This window comes from Cebus imitator, unplaced genomic scaffold, assembly GCF_001604975.1.
Source record: "Cebus imitator isolate Cc_AM_T3 unplaced genomic scaffold, Cebus_imitator-1.0 Scaffold32, whole genome shotgun sequence".
Classification (NCBI taxonomy): Eukaryota; Metazoa; Chordata; class Mammalia; order Primates; family Cebidae; genus Cebus; species Cebus imitator.
Window position 1 is genome coordinate 3,009,551 of NW_016107347.1, and position 15,034 is coordinate 3,024,584.

The following is a 15,034-nucleotide window of genomic DNA, read 5'->3' on the forward strand; positions in this document are numbered from 1 at the left end:
TGAGTTCATGACACCTCCAGCATCCATAGATTCCCCTGTTTTCAAGGATGACAGTACAGATCATTACGACCATGGCTGAACAGTCAAGGAAGTAAGACCCAAAAGGTTAAATTTTCTGGTGACTCCTGTTAATGTTTGTGCATGGAGGCCTCAATTCATTCTGGGAATCTACAAATAGGTTTCTGGACCTGGCTTTGCAGTTGAGACCTAGGGAGAACGTTCTGGTCATTCCAATGAGGACTAAGGAGGTCTCAGCTGGATTAAGTTGGTTGAATTTGATCCTGCTGTCACACCAGAGAGGCTCTTTCTGATTCAGCAGCTTCCTCTCCTCGATACTGGGCTGCCTCACACAATGAGCAGATGCGGGTCTAATCAAAGCTTTTATTTCACTTTTACTCACAGGACAGTGGGCAAGTGTCCGCCGGGGCACATAAGAAAGTCCACAGTCTCTCAAGCAGATAGACTGCTTGTAGCGAGACCCAGACACAGCAATCACTTGACTGATCTCATCTGCACATGACCTGAGAGGGGACAAGACATCTCTAAGATTTCTGTGCTCGGTCATCTACCATTCTCACAATGACACTTTTATTGCTTCTCCTTACTGGTATGATGGAGCTCTCTGAGGAGACCAAAGACTCTAGAAGTTGGCCACATGGCTGAGTTCGAAGATGCAGAGATGGGTGTGGCCCACAGCCTCGGGAGGCGACCATGTTCTGCACGTAGAAAACACGATCGGAAGTGCAGAAATCCACAGTGCTTTTTATTGGAAAAGACAGTTTCTATCTTTTTTAATTAGAGGAAGGGGACACTGAGTTTTCTGCTGCCCCATGGGGAGGTTTTGGCTGAACTCGAGGTCTGGGGAGAGGTGGGCCCTTCTGCTGGTGAACTTGTGTGCCCGACGGAGCAGGAGGCCTCTTCTGAGGCTGGTGCTGAACACGGTGTCCAGGAGGCAGGGGACGATGACTAGGTGCCTGGGAACGATGGCCAGGTGGTGGAGGAGGATGTTGGGAAGCTGCTGGATTTTGAGGGGTTGAGGCTGGAATTTGGTGGGGCTTCCGGCTCCTTTCTTCATTAGCGACTCTGTGCGCTCTTATCTCCAGCTCCTCATCTGCAACAACAAAACCTCAATAGAGTTCATCTTGGCCAGGTGAAATCAGTGGAAATATTGAGTGTCTTTCTGTACAAGGTGCCATGCTAGCGGCTTTGGGGGATGCAATGAGGAAGCAGAAGTTGCCCCTACTCTCTGAGAACTCTGAAGCTTGTAGGAAAGAAAGAGGTGCTCACCACAAGGTAGAGTGAGAGCCCAGGACTTCAGAGAACTCAAGGAACCAGCAGGAAGAAGACACATGGGTGGAGGGCTTTGTGCCTGGGGCTCCCGTGATCAGAGAGAGCACTCAGACCTGGAACCCTGCCTCTGTGCTGACCTGGATACTGTTCCCTGAGAGCAAGAACCCTGTGGTTAGAGGGCATGGGAAGGGGATACGTGCAGTCATGGCGGATATTAGCAACTACATTCCTTCTGAGGCATTTCTGTGTTAGATCTGCCTTTCCCAAATTCTACTGTCATGCAACCCACCTTCTGGCAAGAAGTTGGAATACATGCAAGGGACCTTTTGTCTGTAGAAATGTGCTAGCTCCTCAGAAATCCATGACCTGTCCTCTTGGCCTTAGGAGGGAAAGAATTCCTCCTGTCCTCACCCTTCAGGATCTTCTGCTTTGTATGACTTAAGTCTGTGAAGGCAGGCCCACAACCAGTCACAATGTAGTTTTTCCTGTACTCTTAAAATCACAGGGAATCTGTGAGCGTACCCAGCTGCTAGAGGCCTGGAGTGCCCTGCCGGCCCCTCTGGACTTGTTTAGGCTGTAAGTTAGGTATTTCAGTCCCTGCACCCAAAGCCATCTTTGCAGCGGCTCCATAGGGAGGTAGGAAGAGAAGTTTCTCCCGGGGGTGAAATAATGGCCTCCTCCATCTTTATGGAGATGCGTGGCTGGGGAAGCACAGGCCCTCTCTAAGCATCACCCTCTAACTTCCGGATGTTGATCCAAACCAGATGGCCTCCTCTGACTACAGGAAATGTGAGCATCAGATGGCTTTGAGTACAGAGTCAAAGTCAGGCAATATGATTTTGATACTTCAGTGGCTCATGTGCTCTAAGCACAAAGAGGAAAGGACAAAACACATCCTTTACGTCATCTTCCGTGCCCTGCAGTCACTTAGGTTATGTCAAGGAGGCTGGAGAGGACTCTGACCCCGACCCCAGTTCTGAACTATGGAGAGTGGGTGGCCCTTCCTCATCTAGGTGGTAAGCTTGCACTGGCCAGTGGTTTACTACTCTGTTCACCCACCATTTACCATTTTTGTTTTTTGTTTGTTGTGTTTTGTTTTGAGACAGGGTCTTGCTCTGTTGCCCAGACTGGAGTGCAGTGATGTGATCATATCTCACTGCATTCTCGACCTCTGGGCTGAAATGATTCTCCCACCTCAGCTTCCTGAGTAGCTGGGACTACAGGCATGCGCCATCACACCTGCCTAATTTTTTTTTTTTTTTTAAGTAGAGATGAGGTCTCACTATATTGCCCAGGCTGGTCCCAAACTCCTGAGCTCAAATGATCCTCTTGCCTCGGCCTCCTAAAGTGCTGAGGTTATGGGTGTGAGCCACCACACCTGGCCCTCCCACCATTTTGTTCATTTGTCCTTCCAACATTCATTCCTCATCTTCTAAGTGTTGAGTGTCATTGTGACTCAGACACAAATTGTCCTCAGGAAGCCTAAAATCAAGTAAGAGGCGAACAAGAACGGAAAATCACAATGTCAGTTCCGTGAAGAGCCCAGGGCCTCCAGAAAGTGTAGACAGAGGCATATGGGTTCTGGTAGGAGGAATGGGTTGTAGCCATGTGGCTGAGACCACAGGCAGGGTTGGACAGACAAAGCTGGCTATGACTCTTTGTACCCTGCCTGGTTCGAGCAGGACGGTGGGTCCTCAGCCTGCCCACCCCAGCAGCTGCAGCTGGCACCTAAACGTGCACTCCCAGGAATTCCTCCAGGCTCATTATCCTTCTCCCTCATTTGCATTTCCTGGTTACTCAACCCAAGATGGGACTGGGTTGAGGCAAGCGAGGCTGATGGGCACGAAGTTTAAGAAGACACCCACTTTCAGGGTTGTGAAAAGGCAGGTCATCTTCCTGAAATTCTGGGCTGGGGGCTCCTGGCCTCAGCCTAGGCCTGACTCAGCCTTCTGGCCATAGGATTTAAGGTGAATAATTGAACTTGAGCTTCCTCATCTGTGTCTTTATCTCTCTCCTAAGATCACTCTCAAAGCTGGATGCACCAATGGATGCAAAACACAGAGACGAATGTCTTCTTTATCTGCATGAACTAACCATCATGTTGGTCTCTCAGCCTGGTGATGGCAGAGATTGCCTTGCTCTGGAGTGACATGTGAGGTTCCCCTTGGAAGAAGATGTGGTCTCTGACCATTGGGCAATGGAGAAGGGGTGTTTGCTGGAGAGCAACATGGAGAACAGCCAGAGCTGGGCACAGAGGAGGACAAGCCGGACGTGCCCAGGGGCCCTGCCGGCGATTCCCCTGCACTGTGGTGGAGAGTGTGGGACGTGGTGTGGAAAGAATGGGGCTAGGTCCAGGAAGATGTTTCGGGGCCTGGGCTGGGGGCGGTGGCATGATGGGACATGGGGCTGAGGGACCGCAGCCTGAAGGAGAGGCAGAAGGAGAACTGAGGAAGAAGTTTGAGGTGAGGAAGCCAAATCCAGAGGACACATGGCCCCAGGCCACGGTGGGCTGGGGAGGTTCTGACCAGCTCCCTGGGCAGTGCTGGAAGCAGCTGGTGTGGCTGTGCCTGCTGGTTCTAGGGGAGACCAAGCTCTGCTGTGAATGTGAATTGCAGAGAACCCCAGGCCCTGCTCCCCTGGCTGCAAGTCCTGCCAATGGCTGACACCCCCACCTGTGCCCCCACAGTGACCCCGGGTTTGCCATTATCTGGAGTTTTCTGCCTCGGGTGGCCTGGATGCTCCCTGAGCCAGCTCCCCACTTGTGAGCATGAACTTTTCATTGCTGATAGGTTGTCAGACAGGCCTGATCCGAGGAGAAACACTCTCAACCCTAACACATCCCTCGAACAGAGAATTAGCAAAGGGGACAAGTCACCTTGCTTTAGAATAGCTGTTTTCCTGAGAGTACCAGATGACCTGAATGATTTTCCCTGTGTTTCTAGGAGCTTGGTCCTGAACTCACCTTGGGCCACCCATAGACAGGACATTTATTCCTGGAAACAGTGTTTTGGAGCTGACCTTTCTACCTATCTATGCAGAGAAGTGTGGCTCATTCAAAAGATGTTGACACTAGCCTGTCACCAAGTGGGCCTCGGTGGTGGATTCCAGTGAGGCCAACTGGATTCAGTGTCTCAAAGCTGCCACATTGTCACTACTAAGAATCTGTTTTTCAAAAATCAAGCTAACCACAAAATGACACAAGCTATAACCGCTGGCTACAACGCTGACATTCCGAAACTACCTATTTCCATTATTTTCTCTGCAGATTCAAGGTGTCATCCCCATGAGCTGTTTCCTGGGGATTTTGCTGGGGCCTGCGGTGGGACAAAAGAGGGGGAGCTTACCATTTCTCCGCCTGCTCTGCTTTTTCCTTTTGCTGATGTAGAAAACGAGCAGTGCCACAAAGACCATCAAGAGGCTGCCTCCTCCGCAAATGCCGACGATGAGATAGATGTCCAGACGTTTTTCTGCAAGAGGAAGAGACATGGGATGACCGGGAGGGGTTCAGACAGAGAGGCCATTGCTCTGGCCAAGGATGCCGCCTCCTGCATCAAGCAGATAAAGGAGCTCGGTGGGACCTTTCACCCCATAGCTCCCATGCTCACAGAGGGTGGTGAGTGGTGTTAGCGCTGGAAGGGCCCAAGGTCCTGGGGAAACTCCCTCTGCAGGCTCCTTGGGAAACTGTCTCGGGAACTAGAACTACGCTATTCACACACCAAGGCCTGCCCACTGCCCCGTCATGGAGAACATCACGGAGTTTTAGATCTGAGGATCTTAGAGATACTCTAGTGCAACCTCTAATTTCAAAGATGAGGCCCCGAGAGGGAGGATGAGTTGCCCGAAGCCACGTGATACCTGTTCCTGTGCAGTCCCCTTAAGCAGCCCCTTGTCTCGGTGTTTCTGTACTGCTGATCCTGCTCTCATCCCTGGCTCCCTTCCTGTACCGTGATTCTTTCTCACCCTCTCAACCAGGCAGTTTCCAAACACTCAGCGTAAATATTTCCCTTGTCCAGCCCCGCACTCTGATCTCACGGCCAGCACCACATTGCAGAGTTTCCCTGGAGCCATAGAAGAAACCCGGGTGCACAGCGTGTTAGTAACAGCGGCAGATTTAGTCGTCAGTTGCCAGACCTTCGGTCGCTGTCATGCAATGAGGAAAACAATGACTTCAATGTTAAGGGAAATGGGTTTGGTGCAGGCTTTTCTAGGCAAGAGCTGTGTGAACTTTGGAGAGTTCCTTCACCTCTCTGAGCCTCTTTCCTTCTTTGTAAAGTGGAGAAAAATGAAACCTACATCACAGCTGGCTGTTGGAAGTCAATCAGATAAAGGATGTGAAAGTGCTTTGTAAACTGTAAAACAATACACATGCGAGGTCTTCCTCTTACTAGTGTTCTTTGCACTGGTGTTGCTGGGAGCTGTTTCCCAGGAGGGGTGCTGGGCTGTCTGCCCTTTGTGCGTCAATAGCAGTTAGAGAAGCGGCAGTGGGGCTGGGGTCAGCGGACACGGTCATCTGAAGAGCAAACTGGAACTTGGCCCAGCATCACAAAAGAAATGCTTCTCCAGGCAAAAAAAGAAATAATCCTAGGGAGACGCTGTCATAGATGAAGCCCAGGATGGGCCCCGAGGAGCAAGCCAGAGGCTCAGAAACCAAGTTTAGCAGATCATCAAACTGCGGTGGCATGTTCATCTTGGCTTTCTTTCCTCGAGTCTCTCTCTGACCCATTCTTTGCCAGTCAGTTACACAACCTCTCTAAGTTCTACTGATGAAGAGGCCTCCACCAGAGAAGGAGGCATAATCTTAAACCATTGAAATTGGGTTAATAAAGGATTCAGGGCCCTTTCGGCCCTGCTGGCTTGGAGGAGGGGCAGGAGATACCAGAGGCCACTTCCTGCTGAGCTTGAGAACTTCTCAGATCTGACCCAGGGTGGGGCCGGGCAGGCCTGAAATGCTTTGGGAAGCACATGGCTAAGTCACGAAGCCACCAGTTCCATCATCTCTCTGAGTCGTTGGGTAGGGTGGCCACAACTTTATCTTGGGCATATGCAGGAATGTAGGCAATGCCCTACACAGCCTGTTCTCATTTGTCCAGGGTACTCTTGGACAAACACCTGGTGGTGCTCTTGGTGGGGAACGTTTCTCATGTTTCAGAAGCAGCTGTGGCACTGTCAGTCAAAAATACGTCCTCGCAGTGCCTAAACCCAGGCATACTGTCTTCCTACAGTTTCTCTTGGTGATCACATGTCCACGAGTTTATGTGATAAAGTATTTTTATGCATCTGAATCTGTTCCTTCCTCCTAGTATTTTGGTTTTAAGTATGTAAACACTCACCTGATCTGAGCCAAATTGTTCTAGTCTGATAAGTGCTCCCTTTAGAATAAAATGTCCAAACCCCTTTTGGGGCCTTTAAGAGCAGCCCCTCCACCCCGATCTCTCCCCAGGTATTCTTCCCATCTCCTTAGTGGTCCTTCTCCCAACCAGCTGCTGCTCTGCACCACAGGATACGGGACGTGTTCCGCCTTCAAACCTTGGCTGCTCCCAAGGTCCTCCCTCTCTCCCTCCTCCCATCCCTAATACACACACGTTTTTATACACGTGGGCTCCAGTTAAAATAAACATGAAAAGTAGAGTTTCCAGATAAAATGCAAAACACCCACTTAAATTTGAATTTCAGATAAACAATGAATGATTTCTAGCTTATGTGCCAAGCAATATTTGAAACATACTTAGACTGTAATTTTATTTGCTATGTCTGGCAACTCTAAACAAAGATATCCCGAGGCCACTGCAGCGACTCATGCCTATAATCCCAGCACTTTGGGGGGCTGAGGTTGGAGGATAGTTTCAGCACAGGAGTTCGAGACCAGCCTGGGCAACATAGTGAAACCTTATCTACAAAAGATTTAAAAATTAGCTGGGTGTGGTGGCATACACCTGTAGCCTCAGCTACTGGGGAAGCTGAGGTGAGAGGATTGCTTGAGCCTGGGAGGTCGAGGCTGCAGTGAGCTACGATCACACTACTGCACTCCAGCCTGAGCAACAGAGCAAAACCCTGTCTCAAAAAAAAAAGGCGGGAGGCTTCTTGAAAGGGAAAAAAAAGTTGTGAAATCAAGGAGAGGCAACTTAACTCACTGTGCCTTAGTGATGGGGGGATGTGGGGGCATGACTGGTGGGAAAACAGGGGGTGAAGTAATGCTGGTCAAGTTGGTGATTGGCAGACTCTCGAATGCCTTCAATGACCCCTGCTTCCTGGTATTCTCACCTATGTACAATCCCCTCTGAATGTGGGCTCGACTTACTAACTTGCTTCTAATGAAAAGAAAACAGCAGACATGATTGGGATATTACTCCTGAGATTAAGTTATAAAAAGACCATGGCTTTTGTCCTGAGCACTTATTCCTGCTCTTTTTTAGAGTGCTCCGAAGGAAGCTAGCTGCCATATTGTGAGGCAGCCCAATGGCCCACATGAATGAACTTGGAAGTGGATCCAAGTGCCTACTCATCTGATAGATAGTCTGTGAACATGGAGCTTATTTTCTTCGTGGGCCAGGGAACTGAAGCCTAGAGAGGGGAAAAAACTCTGTCAAGGTCCTCTGGCTAAATTTGGGCAGACCCAAACTAGAAGTCCAGACCTCTGCTCCCAGGTGAGAGCTTGGGCACTATAGCAGGTCACCTCTCAGAATTACTTCTGGCGGTCATGTCAAGCTGGGACACTGGGGATCCATTGTGTTCTTGGAGCTTTGAGACTTTCTGGAGCTAGTCCCCAAGCCTTACTGTCCTGCGGTGTGCCAGGACTGTATCCACAGTCTTCTTTGGCCTCGAGGGCTCCATTCCCCCGTGCCCCTACCTCCCAGGTTTTCTGCATTCTTCCTCCCTTTACTCCTGATAGGAGGCACTGACCACTGACCATCTTTAAGGGGGTGGTTGGAATCATGTAACTGACTAGCCGAGGGACCCTGGCCAAGTCAGTTCCCCTCTCTGGAAAACGGGGCTTTGCCTGACATACTCTCTATAGCTCCTTCTTCTTCCATTTTGCAATTCTTTCTCCCAGAAGAGGATCTTTAAAATTGCTTGTTGTCAAATTGTATTCAGTGGGAGGACTCCCAGGATGGGTACCCATAGAACACCACCTCCCCTGAGGCTTCCCTTGAAGATTTGCAGGAAGATGTTTTTACGCCTCATCCTGAGCCAAGGCTGCCTCCCAGCAGGAGCACCTGTGACCTGGAGCCGTGTGCCTCTGCCTACCAAGGGCCTGACCGGCACCCGTCACGCACCTGGACAGCTGACATCCACCACACGGTATTCCTCGCTGACTTTGTTGCTTGCTGTGCAGTTGAATTTCCTACTCAGCCTGGGGGTCCACTTGTATGTGATGACCCTCTGAGAACCTTTTGAGAGATTGCTCCCATTTTGATACAGGTTTAATTCAGGGTCGGTTCCATTCATTACCTTACAGGTCAGGATTTTGTTGACACAAGTCCAGGAGATAACTGGTTTTGAGACTCTCTCTGAAAAGAAAATAAAGATCCAGTTCAAGTTAGACAATTTGCTGATTTTAATAAGCATATCTATTTATACAGTGGGGGATGGAGTCAGTTAGGGACAAGGGAACAATTTCAAAGACCTCTAGCAACTTTTGCAAATTTTATTTTATTTACAAAGAGCATTCAGAAAAAAAATGATTTCTGATGAAGTCCATAGATACATTATGCCACAAAATAGTGTAGCACATGTAATGTTTATGTGCTGTCTTGTACCTTAAAATGCTTTCACATATTGATAGCACCTCCTAGCAGAAAGGCTGATGTTCTTCTTCCCATTTACAGGCAAAATGCTCAAGGCTTTGAGAGGTTCCGTGGGTGGACTTGAGGCACCAACTAAAACACGGCAGTTAGGGCTTGGGAGTACGGGTAAGAAGCTGTCCCTGGAGTTTGAGGAGGGCAATGCTTTTAAAGTAGCCAGGGACCCCATCCTAAAGGAACTGTCACACTGACATGTGGCCAGGGACCTTGGTTACCTCTGCCCCCATCAAGTTCCCGGAGCAGAGGGCCAGGTAGGTACCTGTGGGTGTATGAGTGTCCAAGGACCTCAAAGCTCTGGGGAAAAAAGAGCACCTGCCTGGGAACCAGACACTTGGTTCCACCTTTTCCCAGCCCAGAGCTGCTCAGCTGCTCACTGGGTCTACGCTGACCCTCCTCAGAGCATCAGAAAAGGATAGAAAAGCATGCCCCCGCCTGTCAGAAAAGAGGCAACATGTGGCAAAGCTCTGGGCAAATGTCAGGCAGTGACATTAGGAGTGGTCGCTCATGCATTCAATAATCACAAACTTCTTGCCTCTCCTCTTCCGACATGCTAAAATTTAAAGACTGCACCATTAAAGTAAAATGCCTAGCCTTGGTGTTAGACGGCTCAGGTCCACGTCCTAGCCCCATCGCTTCCTAGCTGTGTGACCTTCTTTTCCTCCTCTTCTGTTCTTTTTCTTATTCTTTACTTTGTTTCCCCAGACTTGCCACTTTTCCCTCTCAGTTTCTCTCTGTTCGTAATACAGATGGACAGCTTATTTTCCAATGATTCCCTCCCACTCTGATCTTCCCCATGGACAATCCCAGCCAAACTTCATTTCTGTCTCACTATATATAGGCATGCAGAAATTAAATAAAAGTTTTCTTCTCATCCCAAGATTCTGTGTTACCCAGAAGAAAGAAAATGGCAAGTATCAACATTCAGCAGCAGAGTTAGTACATAGTCTAGGGGTGGCGTCACGGAGTTTACCTATCTCTTCAAAATGGAAATATTCTTTTTCTGCTTATAACAATAACATCCAATCATTGTACAAGTTGATAAAATATTTTCAAAAGTTTAAAGTAGATTAAAAATTACCCACAATGCCATTACTCAAAGTCAATAATGAATAACATTTTCACCTATATCTGTATCAGATATTTTCTATTTATATGTACATACATAAATTATATGATATTTTAGTGGGGTGAGGTGGCTGACATTTGTAATCCCAGCACTTTGGGAGGCTGAGGTGGGCGGATCACTTGAGGTCAGGAGTTTGAGACTAACCTGGCCAACATGGAGAAATTCATCTCTACTAAAAATACAAAAATGAATCAGGTGTGTTGGCACACGCCTGTAATCCCAACTACTCAGGAAGCTGAGGCATGGGAATCACTTGAACCCAGGAGGTGGAGGCTGCAGTGAGCCAAGATTATGCCGCTGCACTCTAGACTGGATGACAAAGAGAGACCCCTCCCCATATATATGTAATATTTTAAAAATTAAAATGAGTTTATGTGAGCTTACAGTCTGCCTTTTCCCCTTTACTGTGAAATTATATTATGAAATTCTTTTCTTAATGAACAGCAACAAATGCATATCTCCATCTTTTTAAAGGATGCATTCTTAATTTGATGAATAAGTTTCTCACTGCGACTGTTCCTGTATTTCACTAACATGAACAACACAGTGACCGGCAGCCTTGTGGAGTGGTACCTCTGTATATATTCACTAAGACAGCGTCTTAGAATTGGTCCAACCTAAGGCCTTCCATGGATGAGAACTCCTTAATTCTGAGTGGCTGGGATTAACCCCTTCTCTACTAGCATCTGCTTCTAAGGGGCCCTCCACTACCTCTTCAGCCCACAGCCGCAGCCCCCTCATGAAGGAAAGGCAGTTACAACTACAGAAGTTTGAGAAGTTTGGGAAGGCCGGGTGTCGTGGCTCACACCTTTAACCCCAACACTTTGGGAGGCTGAGGTAGGCAAATTCCCTGAGGTCAGGAGTTTGAGACCAGTCTGACCAGCATGGCGAAACCCCGTCTCTACTAAAAATACAAAAATCAGCCAGACATGGTGGTAGATGCCTGTAACCTCAGCTACTTGAGAGGCTGAGGCAGGAGTATCGCTTGAACCCAGGGGACAGAGGCTGCAGTGAGCTGAGATCGTGCCCATCTCCAGCCTGAGCAATAGTGCAAGACTCTCTTTCAAAAAAAAAAAAAAGGAGAGAGAAGTTTGGAGAGACGAACAGGTGTGGGAGGACATTAGCACTGAGGAAACAGGTCTTGTGCCCCAGGCACTGCAGGGCACTTGTGACCACATTGTCACATTGAATATCCCTTGAAGTTGGCATTGGGAAATCAGACTCAGAGCAGACAGGGAATTTTCCCAAGGCCATGGTGACCTTAAGTCTGGTAACGGTGACCAGCTGCAAGTTGAATTAAGACGTTGTATGACACTGGCGTGCACACACACAGCAGCAAATCGCTGTCTTTCGGCTAAAGGGTGAAGGGCTTCTTTTTGGAGCAATGAAAATGTTGATTTTGGTGATGATTGCAAAACTCTGAATATAATAAAGGCTATTTTAGTATATGGACAAATTGAACAGTATGTGGATTATTTCAATGAAGCCATTCAGAAAAAGAGAAAAGGTCACCATCCTTGCCAAAAAGCCCTCTGAGTTTGAATCCTGACTTTGCTCCTGTCAAGCAATGAGACGTTGGACAAGCTGCTTCTCACTAGGTCTCTGTTTTCTTATCCATAAAGAGAAGATAATAACAAGTACGTCTCAGCATCGTTGGGAGCTTCAAATAAGAGCATGTAAGCAAGCACCTGACCCCTAGCTGGTAGCCATTATTTCCACTGCAATGCTAAATGCGACCCAAATGTGAAAGCACCAGCATGGTCCCCTCGGAGGGCTCACACTCCAAACAGGACACTCAACTTGTGCTGTTTGGAGTCCCGAGATCCATGGTTTCCAGAGCCCAGAATCAGAGGCCCCCTTCAGCGCCATGCTCAGGCACACTGCATTTCTACAAGGTGCTCTCCATTCAAGGGTGCAGGACTAGGGTATGGAAAGCTGTGACTGCAGCGGGGCTCACGGTGTCTGGGATTGCTGGAGTGGGTCATCTGACAATATCTGGGATTGCTGGTAGGCCCAGGTGCTGAAGATGGGGCTGGAGAGAGAGAGGAAGGAGGAGGGGGCCCTGCTTCTGGCAACATTTTCCATGTGAGTCGGAGAACTGCTTCTTTGCTCATGGAATGGCTGGCCGGTGCTCATGCTGGGGTTCATGTCTTTGTCCCCCAGCCAAGGGCAGCTTCCTCTTTTCCTCTCTTATCACTCCCTGCCCAGCGTCTGTGGGTTTTCAACTTCAGTCATTGTACAAGTTGATAAAATATTTTTAAAAGTTTAAAGCAGATTAAAAATTACCCACAATGCTGCTACTCAGTCAACAATGACTAATATTTTGATATATATCTTTGTCAGATATTTTCTACTTATATGCACATATATAAATAATGTAATATTTCAGCTGGTTCAGATGGCTTATGCCTGTGATCTCAGCGCTTTGGGAGGCCGAGGTAGGTGGATCACTTGAGGCCAGGAGTTCGAGACTAGCCTGGCCAACATGGTGAAACCCATCTCTACTAAACATAGGAAAATGATCACTGCCTGCTCAGCATCCCCTGGGCTTTCAAGCTGAGCGGCATTTCGGTTCCACTTTCTCTTCCTTCTCTCCCTTGCCCAAGCCACCTGTCCATCCTTTCTCTAAGCCTGACCCTTCTCATCCCCATTCTTCCTGTTTGACAGGCATCCTTTGGTCTAGGCCAGTGGTGATTAACTTTGCTCATTAGAATCCCCCAGGGAGATTTAGAACTTATTGAAGCCAAAAAATTCTGATTTAATTGGTTCTCACTCCACTTGGATTGCAGCAGCAGCTTTCAAGCTAGTCTCCCTCACCCCATCCTCAATACCCACTCCTGCCCGACCAGTACATGCAGAGACATCCCAAGCCACGCCTTGTGCATCTTCTACACATAGCAGCAAAACTCACCTACCACCTTGGATCACTCTGACAAGCAGATCCAAAACAAGGGCTGTTGATCCTTAAATATGTTGTTTCCAGCCTTCTTCTGCCATATAACTCCTCCTTCAGGGGACCCTGGCTTAAAATGAGCTCTCTTGGTGAAAGGCCCGCTGCTCTCCAGTCAGCCTCTTCTTCCCACCCCACTTTTAGGTTGTCCCGTCATCAACCACTGGAACAGTTGCCTCTTCCCTCTGCTCACCTGTCCCCCTCCTGATTAATGCCACGTTAATCCAGGTTTTTCACCCAGCCCCACCCTCCTGTAACCACCTGAAGAGAGAGTTGTAGGCAGGTAGGCTTGAGGGTCTATCAGATGTGTGGATCCCGTTCCCACACTGGACCACTGCGGCAGGAGATGCACGTCTGATTTCCTGTACAGCCCCCCTGGAGGCAGAGGTCAGTGCTGAGGAATATTATAAATGCTATTTTCCAACTTGCCAAATAGCACTCATACTAAAATAAAGCAATTTAAGGAATGAACACTTACCTAAAATCTTCAAATCAAACGTTTCTTCCAACACACTTTTTCCTTCTGAATCGTATATTGATACCTTGTACGTATTCTGATCATCCATCTTTAGATGCTTGATTTTCAGAGTTCCATTTTCTAATAGCTTATATGCATCTTTTTCCTCAAAAGTAAACTTCTTTTTTCTGAATTGTGCAATCTTTTTCTTGCCTGAACCTTTTTCCCATTTTATATCGTCAATATCAGTACTCATTTGAAAATCAGGAATGTCCAAGTTGATGTCTTGACCCAAAGCACCCCAGACTTCCAAGGCATTCCTAACATCTTTGGAGATTGCACCTATAAAAAGCAAAAGAATTACTGAGATTCGCTTCCAGAAAAAGCTATGCTGGGACTTCTTTGATCCTTATGCCTACTTCAGGATCTCTGAAGAAGCTTCTAACAGTGACAATGGAGACCCAAGCATCAACTTACCTTTGGAAGAAATGTTGAAAATCAGAAGGAAGCTGGCTACAATTTTACATGGAAGGCTCATCTTAGGGGTTAGTTTCCTCTTTTGATTCTGAGCTCTTCATGCAAAAGGAACTGAAGTGAGACTGGTGAAGTCCACACCCCGAGAACTTAACCACGTGCCTCTCTTTACACGTTTTACAGTAACATAGAGCATGTACACATACACAGAGAAAGAGAGCGCACACACAAGCCAGCCCTTCTGACGTGCTCCTTTGCCTAAGCAGATGAGTATGTGTTTTCTTATGAGCATGTGTTTTCTTAACACATTTTAATCCCCACACAAAAAAATTGGGAAGGACGAGTTTTCTCATCCCAGTGAAAGAGAAAAGGAACGGAGAGACTACGTAGATCATTCAGGATCACTTTTTTGAAAAAAAGAAGCCAAATTCAGCCACACAGTCTTTTATCCACTTAGGTATACTGACTCTAAAACGCCACATAGGAAAATAGGTAAATGTTCAAAGCCAATAACAGAATGCAAATATTTATCCTATATGATTATAAATATTGAAAAATGTATACCCTTAGAATGATTAGAAAATTGATTTTTTTTTCTGTTTCTCCAAAGACATTTTTCATGTTCTAAAATCATTTTTGTGATTAAAATAAAAAGAAATTGAGCATTAGCTGTAAATGCTTGCAATCCCGAAATCCTATGTTTGGCATACATTTTACAACTCTAGTGAAACTGATAGGTAAATAAAAACTTGTTTCAAAACAAAGAAGCGTAGACGCTATGAAATAAAATTAAACCACCAAAACAAATGAGTCAACAACATTTAAAGTGATTAACATTATGGATGGTTAAGAAAAAGGAGAGATTAGGAGAAAAAAAAGGAAGTGAGAGGGAACAGGGAGAGAAAAAGAGAACAGAAATTTGTGAAACTAGGGAA

At 47.3% G+C, this 15,034-nt stretch overlaps 1 protein-coding gene across 1 annotated transcript; it reads right to left on the bottom strand.

The window, feature by feature from the left end:
* Window positions 1-367: 367 nt before the first annotated feature.
* On the bottom strand, window positions 368-14,286 carry CD2 (CD2 molecule). The gene is made up of 5 exons (XM_017524186.2): window positions 14,103-14,286; window positions 13,647-13,967; window positions 8,565-8,798; window positions 4,635-4,757; window positions 368-1,111 (listed from the first exon to the last, which is right to left on the bottom strand). Exons 1-5 carry the CDS (start codon window positions 14,161-14,163, stop codon window positions 792-794), a joined length of 1,059 nt encoding a protein of 352 aa, XP_017379675.1. The 5' UTR covers window positions 14,164-14,286; the 3' UTR covers window positions 368-791.
* Window positions 14,287-15,034: the final 748 nt, after the last annotated feature.